At 45.1% G+C, this 19,989-nt stretch overlaps 1 protein-coding gene across 1 annotated transcript in view; it reads right to left on the bottom strand.

The window, feature by feature from the left end:
- Positions 1 to 19,989, bottom strand: part of imp3 (IMP U3 small nucleolar ribonucleoprotein 3) — a 139,487-nt gene that overhangs the window by 116,636 nt on the left and 2,862 nt on the right. Inside the window, exon 2 of the mRNA XM_055642001.1 lies at positions 10,955 to 11,062. Coding sequence (XP_055497976.1) covers positions 10,955 to 11,062 — 108 coding nt within the window. The remainder of the gene's footprint in view (positions 1 to 10,954; positions 11,063 to 19,989) is intronic.

Here is a 19,989-nt window from a genome sequence, read left to right as displayed (position 1 = left end):
TAAATATGCATAGGAATTTAAATAGCCAATTATTTTTATAAAATGGTCATGCAGATCACCATTAGACACCTCAGACACCTCCTCCTACTTATCCTTTGACCATGACCCCACAGACGAGCACCAGGCCTCAATCTCAAACACCATTACTGATTTCATCACTTCCGGCTCTCTGCCGTCTAAAGCCTCCAACCTTATCATTCTCCAGCCCCGCACGGCCCGATTTTATCCTCTCCCCAAAATCCACAAACAGAACTGTCCTGGCAGACCCATTGTTCATGCTTGTTCATGTCCAACCAAATTAATTTCCACATACCTCGACTCCATCCTATCCCCCCTGGTCCAATCCCTCCCCATCTATGTCCAAGACACCTCACACACTATTCGGCTCCTCAATGACTTCTGTTTTCCAGGCCCCCACTCCCTCATCTTTACTATGGATGTCCTGTCACTCAACACCTCCATTCCCCACCAGGAAGGTGTGAAAGCCCTCCATTTCTTCCTCGACCACAGAACTAGCCAATCTCCGTCGACCAATACTCTCCTCCACCTAGCAGAGCTAGTCCTTACCCTCAACAACTTCTCCTTCGACTCCTCACATTTCCTCCAAATCCAAGGTGTAGCTATGGGTATTCCAGCTATGCCTGCCTCCTTGGAGGATACGTCGAATAATCACTATTCCAGGCATACACTGGCCCCATCCCCAAACTCTACCTCCGTTACATTGACGACTGCATTGGTGCTACCTCCTGCAGAACTCACTGACTTCATCAACTTCACCACCAATTTCCATTCTGCACTCAAATTCACTTGGACCATCTCAGACATCTCCCTACCATTTCCAGATCCCACTGTCTCCATCACAGGAAACAGACTATTGACTGACATCCATTACAAACCTACTGACTCCAAAAGCTATCTAGACTACACTTCTTCCCACCCTGCTTCCTGTAAAGCAGGGGTCGGCAACCATGTTCTGCATAGGGGCCAGGACGCATGTCTGTAGAGCGGATGGTGGGCCACATCCATCACGTGTACACATGGATCCCGCCCCATCCCGCCCCGGATGGCAGGCCTCAAATCGCATGTTCACATAGATCCCGCCCTTTCGAGGACGCCACCCGGAGGACTGACCCCCAATTATGGGCGCTCACGAACACGGCGCACCTACGGACCATTGCCTTGGCTCGGTCCCGAAGGCGTTTGCTCAAATACTCACTCACTCGTCCCTAGCCTATTGACAACCCCGATCCCAACAGTGAAGCCCAGACACAGAAGGTGTGCAGCCATGCCGGTGGCTTTGCGCAGGATGCAGTACAACCAGAGCTCCGTGCTCGGCACTCGATGGCGCTCGGCAGCTCCGCCATTATGGCCGCCAGCTCAGGCCTCCCTACGTCCCCGTGCCTGGGCGCCGTGGGCGCAGGAGATACCGGAGATGAAGTGGAAAAATAACACGCCTGCGGGCCGGATGATTTTGGGTTATGGGCCGCATTCGGCCCGAGGGCCGTAGGTTGCCAACCATTGCTGTAAAGACTCTATCACCTACTACCAATTCCTCAGTCTACACCGCATCTGCGCCAAGGATGAGGTTTTCCACACCAGGGCATCGGAGATGTCCTCATTCTTTAGGAAACGGGGGTTCCTCTCTCCAATTATAGATGAGGCTCTCACTAGGGTCTCCTCGCAGCTCTGCTCTTGCTCCCCCTCCCCCCCCATTCGTAACAAGGACAGAGTATCCTTTGTCTTCGTCTTCCACCCTATCAGCCATCGTAGACAGCATATAAACTTCCAACATTTTCTCCACCTCCAAAGTGATCCCACTACTGGCCGCATCTTCCCATCTCCACCGCTTTCTGCAGAGACCATTCTCTCTGAAACTCCCTGGTCAACTCGTCTCTTCCTACCCAAACCACCCCCTCACCGGGTACTTTCCCCTGCAACCGCAGGAGATGCAACACCTGTCCCTTTATCTCCCCCATCGACCATCCAGGGACCCAAACAGTCTTTCCAGGTGAGGCAGAGGTTCACTTGCACCTCCTCCAACCTCATCTACTGTATCCGCTGTTCCCGGTGTCAACTTCTCTACATCGGTGAGATCAAACGCAGGGCCGGCGATTGGTTCGCTGAACACGTCCACTCAGTCCGTCTTAACTTTCCTGTACTACCGGTTGCTCAGTACGTCAACTCACCCGCCCATTCCCAATCTAACCTTTCTGTCCTGGGTCTCCTCCATTGTCAGAGCGAGGCCCAGTGCAAATTGGAGGAACAGCACCTCATATTTTGTTCGGGTAGTTTACACCCCAGCAGTATGAACATTGACTTCTCTAACTTCGGATAGCTCTTGCTTTCTCTCTCCATCGCCTTACTCCCACCAGTCTTACTGTCTCGACTACATTCTATCTTTGTCCTACCCACTCCCCTAACATCAGATTGAAGAAGGGTCTCGACCTGAAACGGCACCTATTCCTTCTCTCCAGAGATACTGCCTGTCCCACTGAATTACTCCAGCATTTTGTGTCTACCTCCCCATTAGATTGTTTTTTTGGGTTTTTTTTTAAATTTGTGATTGATAATTTCCATTCCTTATTTCTACTTGCCCTTTAGTTCTAACTTCTAGTTGAGATTTAATCTTTTGTTAGTTGCAAGTACTTTGCTCAACAACATAGACAGGGAAAAGCAAGGTAGACTAAAATCTGTTTCTCATCATTTCAGATACAAGATCGGGGGAGGGGGTAGAAACCTTAAATGTAAATTTGCACAGATGTTTCAGGAAACTTACATCAATCAAATCGTGAACATATCAAAATAGGATAGTGTTTCCAAAGCACATTTTTCAAACGTTCCATTCGGATAAAGGAATAATTACACCAAAGTAATTTTACATTAAGAGGCTTTTGTAATCTGCACAATTCACTTTGGAAAAAGTAAATGGACAATCTTTATACTCACAATGACTTGGCCACAACACCCACGCATGCTTGGAAGTACAACAGAGACAGTTATAAACTCCAGCAATGCACTTTTGAGCGTCTGTTTTAAATCTAACGAACTGTACCAGAGTTAGATACGCCAACCAAGTTCCTTGTGTTTCAGAATGGCCCCACTTATTTACACCTTGTAAGGAGCTGGGCTGTGAGCATCTTTTCAATCAAGGCTAATACCAAGCAAATATCTTGAATTATTTTTTATAATTTAAAAATGTAATAAACTTTCAAACTAAATTGTTCAATATTCTAAAAATCTCACAGATTGGACTGTGATCTTGGCCACCCCTCCCAAGAAGATTGTGTGCCACAGAGCTGTGCAGAAATTGAAATGCCTCTCTTGGGGTGTGGAGAGGGGGGGGTCCAATTGCACCTAGGTTTATTTAGGTTTGCAAGTTTAATAAGCTTGTAACCAAAAGGAAGAAAAATATAAAGATAGCCAAGGCAAAAATTGAAAAGTGGATTTTGTATACTAGAATAAGTATCTACAGAATCTTTCACAGATACACACAAAATGCTGGAGTAACTCAGTGGGACAGGCAGTATCTTTGGAGAAAAGGAATAGGTGACGTTTCGGGTCGAGACCCTTCTCCAGAGATGTTGCCTGACCTGCTAAGTTATTGCAGCATTTTGTGTGTATCCCCATTGATGACTGGTGCTCGGCTTTCGCCGGCACCGAGGCGGTTAACTGACAGCCACTAGATAAGGCGAGAGGTGCAGCTGACGGTCCCTTCTTCTCTGCGCTGACTAAGCCTGGGGCCGCCACTGCTCCGGGCCATCAGTCCACAGCATCCTGGACATCTCCGGCCACCCCCGGACAGGGATGGGACACTCAGGAGGGGACGGGAACGGTCCAGTAGCAATTTAACAGCGCTTGCAGTACCAGAGACCCGGGTTCTATCCTCTTCTTCTTTCATGTGGCGTGCACAGCCTAAAGTTGTTGGACAACTTGTTCCATTTGATCTTCCGTTTGTGCACGTCGAGTTGATTGCATTAGTCGAAACAGGGCGGACCACGTGAAGGTTGCAATCTTCCACCCCGGGTTCTATCCTGATTGCAGATGAAACGCAGGTCTGTGTACATGCAGCAGCTCAAGTGTTTATCTCAAGTGACCTATGACCTGGGCATGCACTGTTGAAATACTGAACTCATTTTTTAAAAGAAGAATCCTGACAACTTTGACCTTTCCCAGCAAGGCACAGGGGTCATTTTTCGGACATCTCATTAAGATGTCTGCTGCAATCAGTGATCAGGAGACTTGGTTTTAGAACGGTCATACAACCATTTTAAAATCCTAGCAATCCAGTAGCTCACCAAGCTTCTCTCCACTGCAAATATTAAAAGGAGTGCATTCTGCATCTCAAATTTATGCCATGACGAAGAGACAGCGCTGTAATCGATGACATTACAACAAAGTAAACGCACATGCTCCTAGCTCTGGTTCTGTTTTCAAAGATCAGTCAATAGCTGACTTCATCTTAATTTTTTCCTAAACTAACTTTACATCCCCCGAGAAAGATGAAAACTAGAAAGAAAGAAACAAGGAAAGAAATGTGTTATAAAGTTTTCAACCATCCACTGGCCTGATAGTATTCACTGATATTTTAAATTAACATGAATATTTAGGTTGGCTCCTACAGGGTCACTTTTGCTCTTGGACCTATGGTTTCAAATGAAGGGAGAAACTTGTGCAGAAAATGGATTTTAGTCCAAATGCTGTCTCCATGAATAACTGATACCAGGTTGTACCTCCTTTGAACTGGAGCATATTCCATACAAAACCTGCAAGCTGTTCAGGTAGCAGGAGCACTGAAGCTCCATTTGGTGCTTATAAACCATCACTGTTCTATCAGCGAAGCCAGCTTTGTAGAGATTGCTAATAACAGTTAGGCCAGAGGCATCTTTCCTCCAATTGCAGTGCCCTCCATAATGTCTGGGACGAAGACCCATCATTTATTGATTACTCCACAATTTGAGATTTGTAATAGAGAAAAAAAAAATCACATGTGGTTAAAGCACACATTGTCAGATTTTAATAAAGGCCATTTTTATACATTTTGGTTTCACCATGTAGAAATCACAGCAGTATTTATACATAGTGCCCCCATTTCAGGACACCATAATGTTTGGGACACAGCAGTATCATATAAATGAAAGTCGTCATATTTAATATTTTGTTGCATATCCTTTGAATGCAATGACTACTTGAAGTCTGCGATTCATGGACATCACCAGTTGCTGGGGTCTCCTCTGGTGATGCTCTGCCAGGCCTGTATGGCAGCCATCGTTAGCTTATGCTTGTTTTGGGGGCTAGTCCCCTTCAGTTTTCTCTTCAGCATATAAAAGGCATGCTCAATTGCGTTCAAATCGGGTGATTGACTTGGCCACACAAGAATTGGCCATTTTTTAGATTTGAACAACTCCTTATTTGCTTTAACAGTATGTTTGGGATCATTGTCTTGCTGTAGAATGAACCGCCGGCCAATGAGTTTTGAGGCACTTGTTTGAACTTGAGCAGATAGGATGTGTCGAAACACTTCAGAATTCATTATGCTACTACCATCGGCAGTTGTATCATCAAAGAAGATAAGTGAGCCAGTACCTTCAGCAGCCATACATGCCCAGACCATAACACCCCCACCACTGTGTTTCACAGATGAGGTTATATGCTTTGGATCTTAGGCAGTTCCCTCTCTCTGACCCCCAGCTCGGTCGGAGTGGGAGGGGGACTTCGGGAGCCGTGGTCTCTTGGTAGGAAGTGGCGGATTGTTCGGCGAAACTCCAAAGCCGCCGAGACACTTGTCCCTTTCTCCCCCCCGACACCGGTTCAAGGACCCATCATCCGTGCGACAGAGGGCCTGAAACCTCATCTATTGGTCCGTGCCGTAGCGGCAATCGCGGAGGCCTCAATAGGCCCCGTCCCATAACCAAGGTGAACAAGAGGGAAGACTTCAACTCCCCCTCCCACCTCTCTCTGGGGGGGGGGGGGGGAACAGCACCTCATAAGCGGGGAGGAAACTAGGATATAAAGAGAATGTATGGCGTGTAAACAACAGATCAAAGCAGACGATAATCAAGGAAATATAGAATGGTTCATTGTTGGATGATGGGGAGGCGAAGACGAGGCATACAAATTGTAAAATTAATCAGGAGGACAGTGAACTAAGGTGGGAGAGGGAAGGAGAGGGAAAGCAAGGGTCGCTTGAAGTTAGAGAAAAAAAAAAAAATGATTGAAATGATTCAATTTATTGTCATTGTCAGTGTACAGTACAGAGACAACGAAATGCATTTTTAGCATCTCCCTTGAAAGGGAGACACAGGGCGTCGCGGTGTGCCCGCGCCTGCCGCCGTAACATTCCATTACAGGCAAAGGTGGGTGAAGTGTCTTGCCCAAGGACACAACGACAGTATGCACTCCAAGCGGGATTTGAACCGGCTACCTTCCGGTCGCCAGCCGAACTCTTAGCCCATTGTGCTATCTGTCGTCCTTTGTGCTATCTGTCGTCCTCAAATCAATATTCCTACCGCTGGGTTGCAAGCTGTGACCAATATGAGGTGCAGTTCCTCCAATTTGTATTTGGACTCGCTTTAACAGTGGAGGAGGCCTAGGACAGAAAGAAGTCCATACCTGGAACAGCAGATACAGTAGATGTTGGAGGAGGTGCAAGTGAACCTCTGCTTTCCTGAAAGGACTGTTGGGGTCCTTGGACAGACTTGGACATGCATTAAATAAAAACAGAAAATCCTTATTTTGTCAAAAATATTTTCCTTTCCCAAGCCCAGGGACACAAAGACTATTGCTGAAGTCAGTAATCTCAAATCAGAAAGAAAACATGGCTGCCTCCAGGGCAACTCAGGAACACAGAGATGGAGTCAATTGTGTTCAAAAGGACTACCCACTCTAGATGGATTAGTTCATTTCCCATTCCCACCTTCTCTTCAGATCGTAAAAGAAGCAACATAGATGGGCTCTCAAGTCCAGATGAGATAAGTTCTACCATATCTCTGAACACCAATACACCAGCCAGAAATGATTGTGTTCAGTGCACATTTTTGTTTCAAATATGTCATTAGATTCAGGGGACTCCAGCAAATTCTAGTGTTCAAGATACCTTTCACACTTACTTCACCCACAGAAAACCAAGGTATTTTGAAATAGCATTCCCAAGTATTCTCACAGAACTGCTTGTAAACAAGAGAAAGAAGCATTAATTTTATGGCAGTACATTCAAAGCCACTGCCAAGATTCAGCCCAAGGCAAACTTGTATTTCTCACACTCGGGATGAGAATTTATGTAAAATGTAGGACTATAATAACATGCAAATTATGGCACTTAAATTCACATATAATCACAGCAGTGGGAAATTGTCAAGTTGGAAAGTGTCCCCCTTTCAACTTTTTATCAGCAATCATCAAGCTGAATATCAGTAACAAAAGAATATCCATCTGCAATGATGTTCTTTAAATCATGCGAGAAAAACTGGAAATCCAAGCCAAAGGAGGGGGTGGCTATTAAGCCCATTGTTTGAGTTAAAAAAAAGCATAATCGTTCTTTCTCGTTTTTGCTTTGTATCCTTGCCGCTCATGAATAAATAATTGTGTTAAGAGTCACTGGTAATCATCTATCTTAAATGTTTAAAAAAATATTGTGCTTTTAATTAGAAGACATGTACACAAAAAGGACCAAGCTTCTGAAGTGATGCATTTGAAAGGTGTCCTGCCCCACGTTTCCCAAGCACAGATCAACCCAACCCCATGCGCGCGCGCACACACACACACACACACACACACACACACACATAAATTTTCCAGATCTGATAAACTCGTCAGTTTATCTTTGAAAATCACAAAAACTGCAGTTGCCGGAAATGTAAAATAGAAATGCTACACTCGTCAGGTCAGGTCAGTGGGAAAATAGTTAAGATTTCAGAGTAAAAAAAAAAAACCTTTGAAGGGTCTTCAACATGAAAATTTACTTCTGCTTCAGTTTAACTTTGACCCAGATATGCCAAATGTTCCAGAGACAGCCTCGGCAGTAACATCCCATTCCAATGAGAAGCACCACAATTTAAAGGTATCAATATTTGGTTTAAAAAATAGCTCGTATCAGTACAACAAATTTCAAGGCTGAAAGACAGAAAAGCTAGCCAATTCAATGATATTTCTGGTTGACTGCAACATTTGGATTGAAGTATTCGTATTCTCCGAGGCAAAGTTGCCATGTGCTGCTGGTTACAAAGAAAAGCTGTGGAAGTAAAAACGTTTTGCCTGTGTTTCCAAGGTGGACACGCAAGGTAACACACTTCAACAACATGGCTATTAAATACAGAATTGAATTGAATACATTTTATTAGCCAAATATGTATACATGCAAGGAATCTGCCTTGGTGCTTCGCTCGCAAGTAACACAATATACAGTAGACAATTAAAAATAAAACATTATAACTTAAACATGTGAAGAGTGCAATAAAATACCAGAGTTGCGGCCAACAACCTTCTCGGCTGATCGAACGATGCGCTGCAAACTCCGGATGTCATACTTGGTGGCTGAGCCAAACCAGACCATGATGGAGAAGGTGAGGACAGACTCTATGATGGCAGTATAAAACTGGACCATCATTGCCTGTGGCAGATTGTGTTTCCTCAGCTGCCACATGAAGTACACCCTCTGTTGGTCCTTTTTGACTGTGGAGTCGATGGTGGCCTTGCCTTGTAAGGTCCCTGGAGATGATGGTTCCAAGGAACTTAAATGACTCCACAGATGTGACTGTGGTGTTGTTGATGGTGAGTGGGGGGAGGGGAGGGGAAGCTCTCCTAAAGTCTACAATTCCACCATCTTAAGAGCATTGAGCTCCAGATTGTTGCGATGGCACCAGGATGCCACTTCTTGTCTGTAGGCAGATTGCTCCAAATCCTGGATCAGCCCCATCAGGGTTGTGTCGTCTGCAAACTTGAGAAGCTTGGCAGAGGGGTCTGTGAAGGTTCAGTTGTTGGTATAGAGAGAGTAAAGGAAAGGGGAGAGTATGCAGCCTTGCGGTGCTCATATGTTGAGGGTCTGCGGGTCCGAGATGTGCTTTCCCCTCACATGCTGCTTCCTGCCTGTCAGGAAGTTGATCCATTGACAAAGGGGTTCAGGCACAGTCAACTGGGAGAGTTTGGAGTAGTAGCTCTGGCACAATGATGAATGCAGAGCTAAAATCCACAAACATTGGGTCATCTAAAATGCAAGGAAGAACTATTACATATTCCCACCAGAACAAAATGGTTAAATCCATGTCAAAGAGCCAGAGGTTTGTAGACAAATCCATAGAAATTTGTGCCGTGCCATGCCTGGCCGCTGTGGTTGGATTAAATGACGGAGGTTTCTTAGCATGATCTCATAGTGCAATGTTAGATCTTTAACATTTCAATGGGTTTAGCATTTCAATTAACGACTAATGAAGCAGCCTCGGTGATGCAGTGGAATGTCAGCACTATTCTGTGCACGATTCTCCACAGTGGAACACTCTTCCATTACCAAGCAGAACTTTCACTTATGTCATACAATGTAGAGGTATACAAATTCATAATTCCAAATCCCAATTTAAAAGAGAAAAACGCCAGGGTTACACCTGTGATGAAATGGTACAACAAAGAAAAATTACTTAATTGAAATTTTAAAATTGAAGCTAGGTGTTGGTAGCAATGGCATATTGGAACGAGGAACACTGAAGCTTTTAAGTAAACCTCAGTGGGGAAAAGGATGAAGAAACGAAGGGGAAAAGGAGGAGGAAACAAGTCCATGATAGTGCTCTTTCATTATGGTGCCTTACTAGATTTGATTTAAAGGTCAAACAGGACTAAAAATTATTAAAGTATCACCCTTCAAATAAACAAAATAAATATATATTTTCTTCTAGCATATAAGTTACAGGTTGTGCAATACATTGGAAAATATTTGATCTTATTTGCATTGATTTTTCTTACTGAACTGGTGTAGGTGTGGCCCCTGCAGGTGGAGGGACTGTCCAGTATCTATCCTCCACACCCAGAGAGGCTCCATGCATGTGCAGGAGTGAGGTTTCATGTTTTGTCTGGTGGCCAGACTCTGGGTTAGGCCATTGAATTGCTCCAGGCCAGCGGATGGGCTTGCACCAAAGCTGCTCCCATCAGCTGCTAGCAAGGTGATGCCAGCTCCAGCTCCTCTTCTCGCCACTTGTAGAGCACTTTCTGTGCTATCATGATGCACATGCACTTGGCGATCAGGTAACCCTTGGGGCACTGGCAGCATGCCCTTTCAGCCACATATCGAAGTCGTGGTACCAACAGCAGGAGCAATTGTGCACCTGGGGAGACTTGGCCACTCTGTTGCCACCTCTCTCTGGTTTTAAGCTGCTAGACACTGAATGCTGGTGGTGGCCATACTCGGGGTTAGGGCTTTGAGCTGTTCCGGGCCAATGGATGGTTGCTCTTCCGCTTGCTGAGAGAAATTTGAGTTTGAAGCAGGCGCCAGGCTAGAAAAAAGATTTGCCAATAAAGGAAGACTTTGCCAGATGTGACTACAAAAACTCTGCACAGGGTAATCTCACACCATAACTCTGCTGGGGATGCCAAAGCTCCAGTGGGGAAATCCAGTCGATTCACGTCTCTTTTTTAACTTGAATGGTGAATGGAATAAGGGAGTTAAATAGAACCTATCAGAATTGCATACCTATTTATGCTATACTATAATGACCCCGTATAGCACTGTTTTATTTTGTGCTTCATTTTCTAGGAATGTATCTAGAGCATGAAATTAGGCATTATTGTATTTCACTTGAAAATTATAATTCACATTTCCACTAGAAATCACTAACAAAGGGAATTGTGACAATGCAAACCAAAATAATAAAAATTCACCTTCCATCTAAGCATATTCATATACTTATTCCTCCACCTGCCTGTTCAATAGATTTCTTGCTTTTCGTTCTTTATTTAAGATGTAAACACTCACAGTTTCTCCAGCAATTGACTGGTGCTCTTGGCTCGGAAGGAATCCTTCACATCAAGGTCTCGGATCTTGCGAGCCAATTCTCGAACTTCTCTGCTCAGCTTATTGTATCTGTTAAAACAGAAGGAGTGAAAGCCCTTAATTTTCACCCCAAAATATTTAATTCTGCCTTTTCTTTCAACAAAACACAAAATCAAATACAATAGAGCGTTTTGGATGTGACAAGAAAAAGATGCTCAAAGGCATCAGTAAACCACATTTGTCGGAAATAGTTCAACCCTTATTGTGGAGAATTCACAAAGTCTACAATGGGGATTCTGCAACCCAACTTTTCATCCTCTCAAGTTATGTGGGAATTTTGTCCGTCTTTCCATCATTTTGTAAATTGTCCTTGCACAATGGACAAGGTTACCATGGGACACAGCATATAAAGACAGAAAGGTACAACACAGGGACAGACCCTTTGGCCCAATGTCCACTCTGAACATGACACCATGAAATAATCTCATCTACCTACATGCAATCCATATCCATGTGCCTATACAACAGCCTGTCATTCCTGTGTCCATCACTACATCTGTCAGCACATTCCAGGCACTCACCACACTGCCTAAATAAAATTGCCCTGTACATCTTTTTAAACTTTGTTCACCTCACTTTAAAGCTATGCCTCTTGTTTTTGATGTTTCGAACCTGGGACCAATGTTCCAACTATCCACCCTATCTAGACCTCTCATAATTTATATACTTTGATTAGGTCTCTGCTCAGACATCAATGCTCCAGAGAAATAATCCAAGTTTGTCCAAGCTTTCCTTATACCAAATATCTTCTAATCCAGGTAGCATTTTGGTAAACCTCTTCTGCACCCTCACCAAAGACAGATGGGGTGGGAAATTGCAACCTAACGTGGTCCGCCCTGTTTCGACGAATGCAATCAACCCAGCGTGAACAATCAAATAAGATCAAATGGAACAAGTTGTCCTACTACTTTAGGCTGTGCACGCCATACGCAAGAAGAAGGCCAAAGACAGTTGTAGATTTGCATCACAATAAATTCTAGTTGGAAAAGCAAGGAAGAATACACAAAATAGACACATGCAAATGTAATCTTAAACTATTTAACAGATTAAAAGCATCTTTTGTACACTTTTCTTAAACTGTGCATTGCAGTCTCAAAGTGGGATTGCATCGCTCAGCAACCATAAGATCCACAGTATCAAATCATCAAACCAGCTGGTTCGGCATTCAGTGCAAACCAGATCTTCATAAAGAACACTAAACTAACCTGACCTAGAGGGTCTGAGCTATGGGCAGAGGTTGAGTAGACTGGGACTATATTCCTTGGAGTGCAGGAGGATGAGGGATGATTTTATTGAGATGTTTGAAATCATCAGAGGAATGGATTGGGTAGATGCACAGTCTCTTGCCCATAGTCGGTGAATCAAGAACCAGAGGGCAGAGGTTTAAGGTGAAGGGGAAAAGATTTAATAGGAATCCGAGTAACCTTTTCACACATAGGCTGGTGGGTGTATGGAACAAGCTGCCAAGAGGAGGTAATTGAGGCAGGGACTATCCTAACATTTAAGAAACAGTAAGATATATACATGGATTGGACAGATTTGGAGGGATATGGACCAAATGCCGGCAGGTGGGACTAGTGCAGATGGGACATGTTGGCTGGTGTGGGCAAGTTGGGGCAAAGGGCCTGTTTCCACATTGCAACACTCTATAAACCTGCACATCGTTGGAGCGTGGGAAGAAACCTCATGGTCATGGAGAGAACATGCAAACTCCATACAGACAGCAGGCGTAATCAGGCCGCTGGCGCTGTAAGGCAGCAACTCTACTGCTACATCACTGTGCTGCCCACTGTGCCACCTGTGTGATTTTTTTTACTTGGTTTAGAATTGTCCATGCTGGCTTTACCAAAGTAAGCCAGCAGCAACCAGTTGAGCAATTTAATACATTAAGGAGCATTCAAGTCATTATTCAGATTGCAAATTTGTTAGATTGGGAAAGGCCAATTCAGAAGCTCAATACACACCAACCATACCTTCATAAGTTCAAGGAGCAGAATTAGGCCAATCGGCCCATCAAGTCTTCCTTGCTATTCTATCATGGCTGATCTATCGTTCCGTCTCAACCCCATTCTCCTGCATTTCTTGTCATAACCCAACACCTTTACCAATCAAGAATCTGTCACTCTACCTTAAAAATATTAATTAACCTCTACCCCTTATAAGCAACCAGTTACATAATCCTCCAGCACTGAAAGGAGCAGAAGCACCTAAGAATTATTAAAAATCACTGGGGATCAAAGTTGCATTTTAAAAATACAGCCTTCCACAAAAGCAGATAACATCCAACACACAAGCCTTTTCCCCTACATGCACAAGATGAAACCGTGCATAAAAACATACGAGATGCATTAAATTTGAACCTTACACTGCCCTTTACTTATATAGTTGCACATAACTTCAACTCACAACAAGAGTACCTGATTTATTTCAACAGATTCAAATTCTGGTCAAGTAACAAATCAATTCTATTTCCTACGTACTAAAGATAGGCACAAAATGCTGGAGTATCTCAGAAGATCAGGCAGCATCTCTGGACTAAAGAAATAGGTTGACTTCTTCAGACTCCAGACCACAACACCCCCCCCCCCCCCCACCCGCCTCTTTCAGTCTGAAAGATGGTTCCAACCCATGACATCAACCTATTCCTTTTAACCAGAGATGCTGCCTGACCTGCTGGGTTACTCCAGTATTTTGTGTCTATTTCCTACATATCTTACTTATAATTTTCCAGAACAAAGATGTTGACCTTGCATCCATAACTTTTGGTCATCTAATACCCAATGCATAATGCAGCCATGGTACAGAGATATTGAAGGTAGTGAATAAACATGCCTGCATCTCTAATTGCCCTGATAACAAACTATCTTTGTGAATCACTGCAAATCTACTGGTGAAATAACTCCCAAATGCTAAAGGGTTGGAGATTACAAAACTTAGACCCAGCATTGAAGGAACAGGAATATATTTCCAAGATGGGGTGGAACATGACTTAAGAGGAAAAACTAGAGATAGGGTTCCTGTTTCTGCTTACCTTCTTGGAGTGGTGGTTCTGGAGATGGTGCCAGAGTACCTAATTGAAGAATTCCAGCACATTTCAGACCCAATACATAATGTAGCTACAATATATGGATAGTGAAGGAAGTGAATAAACATGCAGAAGTGTGGATATGACTAGTCACATCAGTTCTTATCATAGTGTCAGAGAGATGCAGCACATGGACTGCGTGCATGCGCACGCACACACAAGCATTGAACCAGTCATCGGAACTGAGACACTGGACCACAACTAGCTGTGCCAAAGTGCTAGCCTTGTGTCCTAGATGGAATGGGGTTTTGACAACACACCCACCAAGTAGAAACTGTATTCCATTTTATATATTGCTTATGCAATATAATTAGTGAAAACGCATTAAAACAGCACTCATTTGAGAAAATACGCTGTCCAAAATGCTTTTGCAGCCAGTTTGTTCTGGGCTTATCTAAAGCAGCATAGATTTAAACTTTTTGCATCAGAAAAAATAAACGTGATCACATAGTTGCAGATCAAGGACGAGGTGACCCTCTTGTTGAAAGCAATCGTTGCCTAATATGGCTGTAGAACATATTATCAGCTTCCTATCAACCAGAACCAAATACCATTCAAGGCAAAGACTTTCAGTTTGAGTTGTTTTGAATTGAATTGAACATTGTACAAAAACAAAATATCTATATCTAACCTTTGTAGGAAGGTTATTAAAATGAACAAACTGAAAATTACTGGTCCAAAATACTGGATACATTTTGCACTGATGTCCTGGATCCAAGATGATTGGCCTGTAATGATCAATCTTTTGTGCCTGGCCCAACTCCTGGCAATGAAGAATTGCCTGAACCCCCAATGCCAGAGACGCAGGTTCAGTCCTGACCTTGGATGCTGTCTGTGCGCTTTCTTCTACATCCCAAAGATGTACAGGCTTGCAGGTTAATTGGCCCCTGTAAATTGATCCTCGTGTGCAGACCAAAATGGGATAACATAGAACTCGTGTGAATGATGGTCGACGTGGAGTCAGTGAGTCAAAGGGTCCGTTTCCATGCTGTATCTTTTAATTCAATTCAAGTGGAGTAACCTTGGAATACTTGGCATGACTATTCAGTATAAAGTAAGCTACCTCCTCACAAAAATAATAATAAGGAATGGAAGTACGATCAAACAGCTTTTGTAAGTTATGATTGGGACAGAAAATGTAGGATAAAATGTGTTTGCAGAGCAAGGACAACAGGCACAGGGAACAGCTGTGATAGAGTGTAGACCAAAAATGCTAACATTTCCTTTAAAAAAAGATGAAAGCAAAACAGAAAGAGAGCAAATAAAGAATGTTTACCTGAAATTATTAAATGCCACATTAAGCTTTGATAGACTCAGAGAGAAGTCAAGATGCTATTCCTTATTTTCCTTCAAACATTGTTGGTGGGACACCAAAGACAGAAGGGACAGTGGGAACAAGAAGAATTGTAAGTACTGCATTGTGAGATGTGCAAGTGAATTGCTGCTTCATTTCAAATGACTTCTTGGGTTCCCACACACTACATTCTCAGCCCGACCCCTGTGTCGTCAGTCTCCATCAATACTCCAATGTCACTCAAGGTATGCTCGAGGAACAGCACCGTATCGCTCATGTGGCTGAAATTCGCCGTCCTCGGGGCATAATATTGAAAGTAACAATTTTAGCAAACCACCTTCTTCCTTCTCCTCCTGACAGATGTGCTGTAACTGTTTCAATTTGTTTCTTTTTGCTCTCTAGTTTCTAGCTACTAGGTTTTTAGAGTAATTGTTACCGTGATTGCTTTGATCTGTGCCCCATCACAGACATTACTTCTGTTCTTTTTAGCCCTCTGCCTACCTACAATTTAAAACATGCTTGTTTTCTCACCTTTTGCATTTGTAATGAAGGGTCATTTAAATCAAATGCCGACTACTTCCTCACCACTCTGATGCTGCTTGACCTGCTAAAGCATTGAAACAGCATTCTTTGTCTGTTTATTTATTATACTCTTTATTGTTATTTTTCTTATTTTATTGGTATTTTTTTTCTTATTGATTGATTGTGTTGCGATGCGTTTAAGTTGTTTATCTAACATCAACCTGCCAAAGGGACTAAAGATGGAAATTAGTTACTGGCTATAATCTTGCATATTTACATGTAAATGTTTATTAATATACACTGTCCCTGTTTAAAAAAATAAAAAATAAATAAGTGCGACTTTGTCGCTGCAGATTTCAGCAACTGCAGTTTTTGCTGCAATCTGGAAAACCTTCTCTGAACTGCTTCTAATGCATAAACATAACACCTTAAATGAGAATAATTTTGCTCTAGGTGTGGTATCAGATTCAGATTCAATTTTAATTGTCATTGTCAGTGTACAGTACAGAGACAACGAAATGCATTTAGCATCTCCCTTGAAGAGCGACATAGCAAACGATTTGAATAAATAATAATAAGTGTCCGGGGGGGGGGGGGGGGGTGGTGATTGGCAGTCACCGAGGTACGTTGTTGAGTAGAGTGACAGCCGCCGGAAAGAAGCTGTTCCTCGACCTGCTGGTTCGGCAACGGAGAGACCTGTAGCGCCTCCCGGATGGTAGGAGGGTAAACAGTCCATGGTTGGGGTGAGGGCAGTCCTTGGCGATGCTGAGCGCCCTCCGCAGACAGCGCTTGCTTTGGACAGACTCAATGGAGGGGAGCGAGGAACCGGTGATGCGTTGGGCAATTTTCACCACCCTCTGCAATGCCTTCCGGTCGGAGACAGAGCAGTTGCCATACCATACTGTGATGCAGTTGGTAAGGATGCTCTCGATGGTGCAGCGGTAGAAGTTCACCAGGATCTGAGGAGACAGATGGACCTTCTTCAGTCTCCTCAGGAAGAAGAGACGCTGATGAGCCTTCTTGATCAGAGTAGAGGTATTGTGGGTCCAAGAGAGGTCATCGGAGATGTTGACTCCCAGGAACCTGAAGCTAGAAACACGTTCCACCTCCGTCCTGTTAATGTGGATGGGGGTGTGCGTGCCGCCTCTGGACTTCCTGAAGTCTACAATGAGCTCCTTGGTCTTCTTGGAGTTAAGGGCCAGGTTGTTGTCAGCGCACCATGCTGCTAAGTGCTGGACCTCCTCCCTGTAGGCCAGCTCATCGTTGTTGCTGATGAGGCCAATCACCGTTGTATCATCTGCATACTTGATGATGGTGTTAGTACCATGTACAGGTGTGCAGTCATAGGTGAAGAGGGAGTAGAGGAGGGGGCTCAGCACACAGCCCTGTGGAATGCCGGTGTTCAGGGTGAGGGTTGAAGAGGTGTGCTTGTCTAACCTCACAGACTGGGGTCTGTTGGTTAGAAAGTCCAGTATCCAGTTGCAGAGGGAGGGGTCGATGCCCAGGTTACCGAGTTTGGTGATCAGTTTTGATGGTATGATGGTGTTGAATGTTGAGCTGTAATCGATGAACAGCATTCTTACGTAAGTGTCTCTGTTGTCGAGGTGGGAGAGGGCGGAGTGAAGTGCCGTTGAGATGGCATCCTCCGTACTCCTGTTCTTGCGGTAGGCAAACTGATAGGGATCCAGTGTGGGGGGTAGGCAGCTTTTGAGGTGTGCCAGGACCAGCCTCTCGAAGCACTTGGTGATGATGGGGGCAAGTGCAACTGGGCGGAAGTCGTTGAGGTTTGCCGCAGTGGAGTGTTTTGGCACTGGCACGATGGAGGTGGTTTTAAGGCAAGTGGGGACAACTGCTTGGGCAAGTGACAGGTTGAAGGTGTCAGTCCAGACGTCTGTCAGCTGCGCAGCACAGGCCCTGAGCACGCGCCCGGGGATGCCGTCAGGGCCAGCAGCCTTACGTGCATCAGTCCTACTCAGTGCCACGTACACGTCGTAGGGGGTGAGTGTGAGGGGTTGGTGATCGGCAGGTAGCACAGCCTTGATGGCTGTCTCTAGATTGTCCCTGTCGAAGCGGCCATAGAAGTGATTAAGCTCCTCAAGGAAGGAGGCGTCGCTGGATGTGGGGGTGATGTTGGACGGTCTGTAGTCCGTGATGGCCTGGATGCCTTGCCACATGCGTCGGGGGTCGGAGTTGTTGTTGAAGTGCTCCTCAATCCTGAGCTTATGGCAGTGCTTGGCCTTCCTGATGCTCCTCTTCAGGTTAGCCCTGGATGAACTGTAGGCTCGAGCATCGCCTGACCTGAAAGCGGTGTCCCGTGCTTTCAGCAGTAGCCAGACCTCGCTGTTCATCCATGGCTTCTGATTCGGGTATATGGTCACCTGTTTGAGGGAGGTGACACTATTGATGGTGGAGTTTATAAAGTCCAGAACAGAAGATGCGTAGGAATCAATGTCCGTGTGAGAGTCAAGGGTGGCCTGGGCTGCAAACGCCTTCCAGTCAGTGTTTCCAAAACACCGCTGAAGTGTGAAGTCCGCTTCCTCTGACCAGACTTTAACTGTCCTCACAGTTGGTTTAACCCGTCTGATTAGTGGGGAGTACTTAGGGAGCAGGAACAATGAGACGTGATCAGACTGACCAAGGTGGGGGAGGAGGATGGCTTTGTAAGCTTCAGCCATGTTGGTGTAGGTATCTCCAGTGTCCAATAAAACCAAAGTATAAGCTCACTACATTTATACTCAAATAGTAACATTCTTTTAACTTTCCAAATTTCTTGTCATACCTACTAGCATTACAGGTGCACAACCTTTTATCCGAAAGCCTTGGGACCAGACACTTGTCGGATTTCGGACATTTTCGGATTTCCGAATGGAAGATTTTTAGCGTAGATTAGGTAGGTAGCGCGGGCGGCTTGAAAAGTCTGGAGCGACTGCTATGAGACCGGGGAATCATTGTAAATCATTGCATAAATGTTAGTCAGTTAGTTTGGAGGGATTTTATGTGGTGGTGGTGGGGTGGGTGGGTGAAGGGGTAAACTTTAATTCTTAGTCCCCTACCTGGTCGGCGACTCCCAACATCGCGGAGCTGGGGGCTCCGTCCGGCCGCGGGCGGCGCCGGTTGTAGCTCCGACCCCGGCAACTCGACCCCTGGCTGCGAGGCGCTCCAAATCCAGCGCCGCCCGCAGCCCCCAGCTCCGCGAACGTTGGGAGAAGGCGGCCTCAGCGCCCTGGAGCTTACCGCACAGCGACCCGGTAAGGCATTGCCCGCTTCCCGCTGGTATCCCAGCGCTGCGACGCCGCCGACTCCCAACATTTGCGGAGCCTCGCAGCCAGGGGTAGAGTTGCCGGGGTCGGAGCTACAACCGGCGCCGCCCGCAGCCCCAGCTGGGAGTTGACGGCCACAGCGCTGCGGAGTTTACTGCACGGCGACCCAGTAAGGCATCGACCGCTCCCCGCCTCTCCGACCAGGTAGGGGACTAAGAATTAAAGTTTACCCCTTCAACCCCCCCCCCCCCCCCCCTTCACATAAAAGTCCACCAAACTAACTGACTAACATTTAAGCAATGATTTACAGATGTTTAAGTGTCTCCCCGGTCTCCGGGGAGGAGGCAGCCGCTACAGTAGTACAGACCTGGGTTGACCGTGGGTCGTTTCGGGTCAAGTTTGGCGCCAAACGCGAGCTTTGGTGTGCAGACGACATCCTGGAAAAAATGGCCGGTTTTCAGAGTTTTCGGTTTCCGTAACACCGGATAAAAGGTTGTGCACCTGTACTAACTTTTTGCGAAACAACTACCCCAATCTCTTGCCATTCATATAGTTTACTTTCCCTGCCAAAATAGACAAATACACACTTTCCTAAACCACACTCCATTTGCTAGCTCTGACTATTCATAATAACTCATCTGTATCCATTTGAAGCAGACAAGACCAACAATCATATAGGAATTCCCCACCCTCTGCAGGTCTCCTTACAAATTCCACCCATTAGGTCTTCAAACCAGTAATGATCATTCTGGATTAAGAGGTCTCAATCATGGGTCACCCGTTACTGCAGCAGTGC

Source organism: Leucoraja erinacea, chromosome 10 (genome assembly GCF_028641065.1).
Source record: "Leucoraja erinacea ecotype New England chromosome 10, Leri_hhj_1, whole genome shotgun sequence".
Taxonomy (NCBI): domain Eukaryota; kingdom Metazoa; phylum Chordata; class Chondrichthyes; order Rajiformes; family Rajidae; genus Leucoraja; species Leucoraja erinaceus.
The sequence above is the reverse complement of the archived record's forward strand: the minus strand, read 5'-3'. Positions and strand labels throughout refer to the sequence as shown.